General features: G+C 37.9%; 1 protein-coding gene across 1 annotated transcript; it reads right to left on the bottom strand.

Moving 5' to 3' along the window:
* Positions 1-2,800: 2,800 nt before the first annotated feature.
* Positions 2,801-9,142, bottom strand: sult2st2 (sulfotransferase family 2, cytosolic sulfotransferase 2). Its single transcript, XM_008292813.1, has 6 exons — positions 8,873-9,142; positions 6,074-6,285; positions 5,242-5,368; positions 4,652-4,746; positions 4,384-4,564; positions 2,801-3,504 (listed from the first exon to the last, which is right to left on the bottom strand). The coding sequence occupies exons 1-6, from the start codon at positions 9,009-9,011 to the stop codon at positions 3,395-3,397; spliced, it is 864 nt and encodes a 287-aa protein (XP_008291035.1). The 5' UTR covers positions 9,012-9,142; the 3' UTR covers positions 2,801-3,394.
* Between the last annotated feature and the right edge of the window lie 1,588 nt (positions 9,143-10,730).

Below are 10,730 nucleotides of genomic sequence, written 5' to 3' on the forward strand. Positions count from 1 at the left end.
AATTATAACAAAATATATTCTTTTGCTATATTAACAATATTTGTATTATTAACAGATTTAATATTTGTCTTTACTGCGTGTTTACTAATTTCACACTTCCTGGATGTGGGGCGCCGCCACACTAGTGTGTATGTCGCTCGAAAAACTTTTCATGATCATGTGACCTTGGCTCGGGCTCTGATTGGCAGCTGCAGACTTTCTCACGGGGCGCAGCTCGGTGCGTCCCGGACCCTCCCACTTTTGTTGTAAGCCAATTAATTTTGTCTTTATTTGCTTTTGTCTTCTGTGGTTGGATATCAAAATTGTCCTTTGTCGTTCTTACGACTGCGCCTTTCCCTCCTCTTCTACTAGATGACAGCTGCTGTCGTGACGGCTAAATGCATCAGCCATGCTGTCAATGGAGAAAAGACTACTCACAGAAAAGACTGCGTGTAGAATACATGTAACTGGGTTTAACCTCGGACAAATGTGACATGAAAACGCCCAAATTTATTATTTTTAAAGTAATTTCTGGTCACACATCGGTCAGAGCACACCGCAGCCACCAAACAGCGTCTACCGCAGCCTGCTATGTGGGGCGTTCAGGGAGCATCAGTAAACCGCAGCGTCTATCGATCAGAAAATGTTCAGCAAGTCCTATGTTTTGCCTTTGACCAGGTGGGAGGTGCAACAAAATGAGAAAGTGGGTCGCACTGGTGCTACCAGTAAAAGAGTTAGTCTGAAGTCCTGAATAGTGTTTTTTTCATTATTTATGTTGTGTGTTTTGAGTTTGTACAGATCCTGTAAATAGTGATGAAAGTTTGATGAATGGTTTTGAAATTTAGTTCTGGTCAGTGTTGATGATGCTAAATTAGATCATGATTAAAATATCCTCCAAAGGTAGACAATTTGCATTCCTGTAATTAGTTGTGCCTGATTGTACTCATTCTAGTTTCTGATTTTAAATAAAAGGTCATTTGCAGACTGCGCCCCCCAACCAAACATTTTCACCAGCCGCCACTGTATCTAAAGCAGGTCAGAGCAGAAATGTGAACATCAAGACTATGTCTGTGTTGCACCAACTGGAGAGAGAAAACACAAAGTTAGTCATAAATGCACGGGGAGCCGAAAACAGGAAGAAGCTCCACCACAATGGCAGTAGTGCTCACGTGCAGAATCTGTAGATACAATCTAATGTGCATGTATACAACCGAGTTCTCCCAGCAGACTAGAAAGTAATCACATCAGTCCATTCGCAGTGTCTGCAGCTGTTTCTGTGCACATCTCCAAAAGTATAATCAAAGCTCAACAGGTGCTCCAGCAGCGAGGCCCAACGCAGCATAAGTACGGATGGTTCAGATACATCAGATCAGGTGACAAAAAAGAACCTGATTCCAAGTTAAAACAGGTCTTAAGGCTTTGAATAATATTTGTCTAAACTTGTGATTTGATAGCTTTCACAGCTTTTACGCATTCGCAGTTGAACTTTTATGAGTTTTTGGAAAATTCAGATTTTTTTGCTCAGAACACCAAATTTTGATGAAGAAAAATGTTATGAAAAAAGCACAGTTAAGCATTTCTCCTCACAATTTCTACTCTACATTCAAATAGTTTACATAAAAATGTAGGCATTTCTGTCCCTTTTCACCCAGTGTAAATCTCATTGTGATAGGACTTGTGTTTTTTTTCCTAAATCACTTCAGAACAGAAACGGCGAGTGTCTCTAATCTGCCACCAAATCTATTTAACACAAAATACGTACATGAAAATACATCAGTGTGTCAAAACAAGACTGTGCTTAACGTGGTGAATTCTTTTTTTCCAATATGGCGTTTGCTTTTGTTTGCTCGAGAAGCTAACCCTCATTCTGCCTGTCTGCTCCTCCTCTCCTAATCTCACTGCAAACAACGCTGACACCGATTGGCTGATTGATCTGGACTAGACAGGACTTCAAACATGGCTGCCTTTATCAGTAATGTATAATGTTATCGTGTGCCCTGTCAGTAGGACGTATCGAACAGCAGCCTCAAGGCCAAACAACACAGCTTTTAGAAATGATATTGATGAATATGGACTTAAAAAGCCTTGATGCATGTTCTAACATGTTCATCAAATGTATCACCAAAATACCCATTTAATGTTAAGAATATGATTAATTACCCTGTTAGGCACACAGTTGCAAAATTACAAAAAATCTGTAAAAGTTTTTCTTAGAGATCCTATTTTCATAGCCAATGGGTTCTACGTTTAGCCTCAGAATGCTAGAAGTGTACACGGGTCCATCAAGCTGTGAACTCACAACCTTTGCTTCGAGCTCATCTCTTAGTTTCTTTTAACTTGATATGTCAAGACAAAGTAAAATTCCTTCAAAACTTTAAATACATTTCTGTAGATACTTGGACATATTTGATGTCTTTAATGGTTCATTGTACCTAAATTCTGTGTTTTTTCTGAATGAATAAACAAACAAACAAACAAATAAATCAATTCTGGTGACAGTACTTAAAGCCTTTCTGTAATATCTCAAACTTTTTGTATGTAATCAGGCACACATACATATAAATAGTGTTTTGAGGGGTGTTTGTGGCACTGTTGGACAGGTAAGAATGTTCTTGGATGTGGAGATGTAAATATTCTAGGGGGTTGTAGGGATTCCTTTAGCTATGATAAATAAAAAGCAGAATGCTACTGATGACAAAACAGAAATACTAATTTAGAGATGGAATCAGGCAACAGTGACACTTTGCAGAGGAAAAGTACTGTCTTTGGGAGGACCACTGCCAACCACCATGTCTGAACACTGGAGATACAATTCAGTGTATTTGTAATTACAATTTTATTCACTTTTTTAAAATTAATTAATAGTCATTTACAAAAAAAAAATGTTGCAGCGCCACATAAGCAATCGACCCTGTGAACAAACTTTTAGCCGTTCTGTATATTTGTTCAGAAATATATAATTACAAATACAGAAAGGTCCAACATTGCATTTATTATAAAGTACATTTCTATGTTTATGATGAAAGTTTCAACTGTACATTCAATGTTTTACACTAACATACTAACAACAATGTATAGCATGAACTCGCACTGTTAATATTAAAGTGACTACGAGCATTCTCCTCTGAAGACAACTAAAGACTCCAGAATATTAAAAATTAAAGTTTATTTGGGTTGTTACGAAGGACAGATGATTCAAAAAGCAACATACATACAATTACTAATTCAGCAGAAAAGGTCATCATGGTCCTAGATTCCACTGTTAAAGTGAGAAAAATGCATTACCATGATGTTTCACTGCATATCAGAGCAAACCTATTGATTTGTGGTACAAAGTTCAGTGTGCCTTTAACACAAACCAATAAGCACTTTCAGTAAATGGAAGGCTGCTGCATCTTCTTTCATTAGGTTTTTATTAATTCCATACAAATTTATATTTGACATCTTTCATCTTGTCTTTGTAAACTGCGTCAAAGTGTTCTGCTTCTGCTAATGTTAGCAGATTTTTCCAATCTCCAGCAATTCCTGAAACACAACATTCCAAAGAGGATTTGGATTACAACCAGTGATGCAAATTTCAGACAATTTTGTTAACCAACAGGCAGCAGCATATCAATCAATAAATGCTGAACTGATAACACAAAGTGAGTACTGCACACACCATTCTATAAGCTGATGTTGCCACTTTCAACATACGACATTTGTTGTTAATGCAGTTTGCTTTTATGTGCCTCAGGCTTTAAGAGTACTATCTCAGTAAACTACAGCACATCTTTAATGCATGGTCTCTTGCAGGTAGCTGATAACTGTCACAAATGACTTTGTCACGGTGGCCTTTTTGTTACCTCACCAACACAGAACTACTCGTAGCCTGAGGGACCCCCTCATCAGGTTTCTACAGTGATAAACAGTGACCGGCTTAAACTGGTGGTGCCACCAGATACTACAGCTAATTTATTTTATTTATTTATTATTTAACCTTTATTTTACCAGGTAAGTTAATTGAGAACTGGTTCTCATTTTCAATGAGCCTCACAATGCCAGAAGTGTATACGGGTCCACATGGACATTTTACAATACATTTTCTGTAATGCACGAACTTTGTGTTCTGCCTTATTGGTCAGTATATTTTTAATCTGCTAAATAATTAAAAGCAATTAATTGATTAGCTGTTAATCATTCAGGTCCTAAATTACAACTGACAATTACAGCCTTACTTTACTTTTAATAGAAATACAACAAATAGTTATCTGAATCACATAAAGTGTGTGTATAGTAGCATTGTGTTGATAATCATTGCTGGTATTTGTTATAAATACAAATACTGTGTACAGCTCCATGAAGATCACATCAAGTAGCAGTGGAACAATAAGTCTCCTGTACATGTTAGTTACTGAAACCCACCTTTCCTGAGGAATTCAGACTTGGTCTGGTCCATGAATTCTCGAGGAACTGCAGAGTAGTTGGACATGTTGTTCTGCTTCATGTTCTTGAACAAACATCGGTCTGCTATCTTCTCTGTCACCTTAGCATCCAGAGGTTTCTCCAGAAACTGAGAGATTCTGGCCACAGATTCCTTCAGGTCCTGCACCACACAGAAACACAGCTCAGCTCCTACTCCTGATCTTGCTAGATTTTAAAAAACTGAAGAAAGACTTTGTTGTGACCTCACCATTAGCAGCTCTTCATATGAGATGTAGAGTATGCACTCCTTATTTTCAGCATTTAGCCAACCCTTTACATGATCAAACCAGGAGCCAAACATAACTAGATGGAAAAGAAAGTACTCCCTGTAAAATTGTTAGGAAAATTCCTCAGTGGAGTCCTAACTGCTCCAAATCAATACACAGAGTCAAAGCAAAGTTTTACTTGCAGCAAGGAGCAACATGTACAGCACAGAGTCTGAACAAGTGACTAAAAGCATGAAGCATTGGTTCTTATATACAGAAAACAGAAGTCAACCTCCTGCAAATATGTATGTTTAGGCATGGTGTTTTGACTACCAGCTAAGGACGTCTTGTAATTATCTCACACTCACAAGGGGAAACAGAGGCAATGAACATTTATAGCATTCTCATACTTTTCACAACGATCATTGGATCATAACACAGAATTATTCTGACAAAAATCTAATACGAAAGGACATTTCTTTGCACTGAATACATTGTCACCCAGTGTAAAATATATCTGAAGGCCATTGTAAAGTACTGTATTGTATTGTAAATAAACACTGTAGACTGTAGGTATGACAATGGGACCAACCTTTTCCATCGAGGAACGTGCTCAGGAACTCGCTCGTTGTCCCTGGGTTCACTAAGAAGGAGGTCATCCCATAATAGTGAAAGGAAGATGTAAACACATCTTTGGGGTTCCTCATCACGTATATCACCTGCAGTGATTATATGACATCTAGTAGTCACCCAGTCTTTAAACACACATTTTAGTTTGCTCTACATAAAATGTTAGTTCTTGTGGACATCCCTCTCTGACGTGTTGAAGTAGGCCTGTGGTTTTTGTACAGCTCTTTGCTTCTCACAGTCTTTCAACCACAAGTGAAACAGACAAGACTAACAGTGACTCTGTTCTAATGAATGATTTACGTAACAACATGTAAACATGGCTTCTTTCTGCCACCCATCAGTCTCCAACAGACTGCAAATCAAGCCCCAGTTACAACAGGTGTTTTCATTTGAGCCAGTGAACTGATCAATATTGTTCCATACATTACCTTCAGATTATTTCCATATATTATATATATAGTGTATGAGATGTGATCAGAAAGTTCTAACACTGTACCTATAAAAATCAAACCCGTACCTGACTAAAATTTGGATCTGCTTCAAAGTAGTCCCCTTGTGTAGCAATACAGCGTTCCCAGTGCTGCTGTCACATTTAATAGTCCTATTATGCCAGTTTATAGTGAGATGTCAGGTGGCATCCTGACTTATGCACATGTCACGTAACGCTCGCTATATGCATGTGCAACACAAACACTCCTGGAACTACTGATCATATCTCATGTCAGAGCAAACATTAACAGTCATACTGGATGATCCTTGACACTATGCACTACCACTACAATGTAGCAGATTACCTTTGGCTTTACTTTAAAGAATGATGGAGGCATCATGTTGTTGTGAAAGTGTGTTGAAAACATGCGTGGTGATGGCCTCTCTTCAAGGTTAAGGACTTTAGCTCGATGCTCCTCCAGCCAGGGAACGCGGTCCCAGTTAGGAAGACTCTCAACAGAGGCCGGATCTCCTCCGCTCACGATCAGAGGAACGATCTCCTGCATCCAAGTCGTACCTACACAGAGGAAACAAGCTTAGTTGAAACGTGTAGCTACAATAACCACGTATGCACACGTTTTCTATTCATCTTTTGATTTACCTATTACTGTTAGCCCTCCTAAATGGGAGTTAATGAGGTGTCAATGTAAAATAACCTAATTGCCACTTGAATTATACACTTTATGAAAAGTATACAGCTGAAAAGAAACCACACACAACAATAAATTGGATGTTTCAGTTCTTTTTTTTGTTGGTTTATATGCAGTTTAAGGCTTCATACTTCCCCTTTTTCTGAAATTCTATTGCAAAAAATTGCTCAACTTTGTGTAATACAACATGTGATGATGAAATTTGTCAAGCTCAGTCTGTGTCCATTGCTGTGAACATTATCTGTGATTTCTTCTTCATCGGACTTTGGATATGCAGACAACTGTTGGTCTTTGTATTATTGACAAGAAGGGAGATACAGCTAATTGACATCTTTATCCTTTAAATGTCGGTAGCAACAGCTGATTAGGATAACGTTCTTCTTCAGGAGCACAGCAACAAATAAAGGTAAAAGTCAGATTTCTTGACACTATTCTTGTTATTCTTGAGTAACTTCACATTATTTAGTGGTGAATCCTGAACATTTTTTTTTAAGCTTTAGGACGAAGTATTCACATAACACAATAACCAGTAGTAGTTTGATGATATGTTCGCGTAAGTAAAACTCTGGATGCAGGATATTTACTTATACAGAGGCAAACTAAATTAATAATCTCATGAAAAAAACTTGGTTTGGGAGACATTTGGTGGCATGGTTTGGGTCCACCTGTTTCCACAGATGGAAGGGTCACTGTAGATCATTACGAAGCTGTTCTGAGAGATCACCTCCATCCTATGATGAAACATTTCTATCTCGACAGCAGCGACCTCTTCTTAAGATGAAACGTCTTCATCTATGGGTCACGACTGAATGCTTTAAAGAAAATGAAATCAATCCTATATTACATCACAGTCTAAAGAACTTAACACGGTTTAACACCAGTGAGATCCATGTATTAAGTATCCCACACTAATTCAGAGAAAATAGGGTTCCAGAGATTTGGAGAATCAAGATGAACTGAAGCGGTCCTGTTCAAGACACTTTACAGCCTTTTTTTAGACATGCAGTAACACAATAACACTGCAGCTGATCTGTAAAGTGAAGACATTCAGTCATTCAGATATAAGTCACTTTTATGCTCATGTTGCTCGAGCCACAGCACACACACAATATTACTCTTTCATGCAAGATTTAAACAATACAACAAGTTGTGTATAATGCAATAACAAACAAAAGGGTAAATCTAATCAGATTAAATACTCATCACAGTATTGTTGTATTAATATGGACATTTCATTTTGAAGCAGATTACACATTATTCTAACTACTGCTGCTTGTGCGTGTTGATCTGGTGAAGTAACGGATCGACCTGTCACACTATGGATTTTCTGATGAGCACAGACTAACACAGGTACAGATAACGTATTGGTTTGTAGGGTTCAGAGCATCCAGTTCATTTATTTATAATGTCAATTTTAAATATTAGTCAGTATGTGATGATAACTGATCAAACTAGAGCCGCTTATGGTACAGTTGAAAACAGAAGTTTACATGAACTGTATGAAAAGACATTTTTTTCCTCACTGATTGATTGAGATATTTATTTCAAATATGTAAAGACAAGTACCAATAAACAAAGAATTAATATTACATATATATACATACATACATACATATACACTCATATCCATACATATCCATACACATGCATACAAAACAAAATCATATAGCAAAAGTAATATTCCATAATTCTGGACAATTGATACACACATATCTGACATTAAATCAGACTAAACTTTTCCTGTTTGAGGTCAGTTAGAATGATCTAAATTGTTTCTATTTGCTCAGAATAATATAATGAGAGAGAGAATATTTGTACTACTTTCTTCAAAGTCAGAAGTTTACATACATTTTCCTTAGTGTTTGGTAGCATAGCCTTTAAACTGTATGACTTGGGTCAAACATTTTCCTTCCACAAGCTTCCACTTGTTGAACACATCTCTGAACTGACTCATTTTGGACAAGTGACACGGAAAAGTTCAGTTGTCCAGACTTCTACGGAACAGTGAGAACAACATCCACGTATAGACTGTGTGGATGAAGCTAACAGCAGAGCATTCTTGAGTTAGCTTCCTTCACCTAAAGTGGGCTAAAGCATGATGTAACCATGACAGTTCAAAAGTGCAATGAGATAACACTTGGGGGAGAAGAGAACTCACAGTACTGAGTCGTAGAAGTTACTAAAAGTTGTTTTTTAAAGCTTCCAACAGAGAGTAAGTGAAGCTAACAGAGCTGCTTGTTGAGGTGTGTTGTTTAGCCGGAAGCGCGTGCCCGCATGGCTCACCTGGTTGAGCGGGCGACCTGTAATCAGTTCCATATATGGCTATAGTTTCCTGATGCAGGGGTCGTGGGTTCGACTCCCGCTCACGACCCTTCCTCGCCCCATTACTTGTCTATTACTACTGCTCTAAATAAAGCCAATAAAGCCTAAAAAATGAATTATCCAGAAGCTCACCTGACTTGGGATACGTTACAATGAGGATGTCATCGGGACGGAAAGTGAACTCCTCGTAGTACTGGAGGCTCTCAGGAGGATGCAGACATGTCGGCACATAAACGCCCTTGTACAGCGAGTATAGCTCTGCTTCAGTCATCGTTCAGAGGCTGGACTGGCCGAACACTGCCTTGACCAGAGTTCAGTATCTGCTCCTCTGCTGTCCTGTCTTCCGCCGTCCTACCCGCGCTGCTCGTTAAAGCTGTACGAGTCTGTTTATGTGGAGCTGCCTTCATCTGACTTAAACTGTCAATGTGCATCTCTCTTCTTCCGGTTGAAACTGCTCCTATGGAACTCCCAACATGCAGGTTTCTACTTGCCATAAAGTGATGGTAACAGAATGACGAAAAACATGTCCTCAGGCTGTATTTCCTAATGTGCACAGACTAACACAGGTGCAGTTTGCGCCCTGGTTTGTATGGTTCGGAGCAAAACATTCAGTTTATTTATATATAATGTAAATTGTAAATATTAGTCAGTGTGTGATGATAAGTGATCAGAGTAGAATCAGAAATAATCAGAATCAGAAATACTTTATTGTTCCCCTAGGGGAAGTTGATTTCAGTTACAGATGCTCCCAGTAAAAAGTCTTAAAAGAAGTAGGAAAGTAAAAATATCTAATAAATTTTAAAGTATTAATATAGCCACTTATGGTACATAAAATGTGATTTCATTGTTGCTTGGCTGTTTGTTTGTCTGTTTGCTTGTATTGATTAGAGACACGTGCACAGATTAATTATATTATATTGTATTATATTATATTATATTACAAATCTCTATGATAAAAATTTTTTTTTCGTTTGACAGAAACATATTTTGACTTTTGTAAACAACAATAACTGCAACAATAAAATGTATTTAGATTTTTAAATATGACAAATCACACAATTATTGTATTGGCTTGTCTACTTTATTATTCATTAATTAATTAGCCACACAGATTTGATTTTGTGTTTCATTTTGGTGCCATGTTTGGTTAGTAACAATCAGAAAAAACATTTTATAAAATCATCATGAACCACAAAAACAATGATAAAATACTTAACTGTCCTGTTCAGTGGCCTGAAACAAAACACGCTTTTGAACCAGTGATCTGTGTAAGGACACTTCAACAGGCTGTTCATCAACCTTAATGATGAACACGCAGGAATGAGTCAAAAACATTGTACAACAAGCCAGGTTTATAGAGATGACACATTAGTTTGATCATTTGCAAGTATATTTTTTGTCATAAGTTGTTCTTGTATTGTCCTCACTGTCAGTGTCACCACCACAGTTGTTCGGATTCTCTGTTTGCAGTTTAGGTTCCTAACCATTGGCCATATCTCTTCAAGATCTTTGTTGAGCAGTCCTCTGCCTGTCTGTCCTAATAATATTTGTGCAATTGAAGTCGAAGTCTAAATATCAACCATAAAAATCCTGTTTTGCAAAAGAAGAATTGTGCCAAGTTCTCCACTGAAACAGTCTACCTGCTAAACGTCTCGAACATGTGTGCAGAACTGGTGCTGTTTTAAAAGCAATAAGTGCTCAATCTAAATACTGTAATTGTATGCTGTGTTGTGAGTGTATAATGTAGTGTAGATGTCCATCCATCCATCCATCATGGTGGCAGAAGGCTAAACAGAGCATTCCAAATGTCCCTTTTCCTTGCAGCATTTTTCCATTCCTCCTCGGGGATTTCAAGGTGTTGCCAGAGCTGATGAGATATGTAATTCCTCCAGTGAGTTCAGGGTCTATCCAGTGGTCTCATCCCAGTTGAGTATGCCCAGAAAACCTCCAAAGGAAGACGCCAGGAGGCGTCCTAATTAGGTGCCTGAGC

This window comes from Stegastes partitus, unplaced genomic scaffold, assembly GCF_000690725.1.
Source record: "Stegastes partitus isolate 25-593 unplaced genomic scaffold, Stegastes_partitus-1.0.2 Scaffold834, whole genome shotgun sequence".
Classification (NCBI taxonomy): domain Eukaryota; kingdom Metazoa; phylum Chordata; class Actinopteri; family Pomacentridae; genus Stegastes; species Stegastes partitus.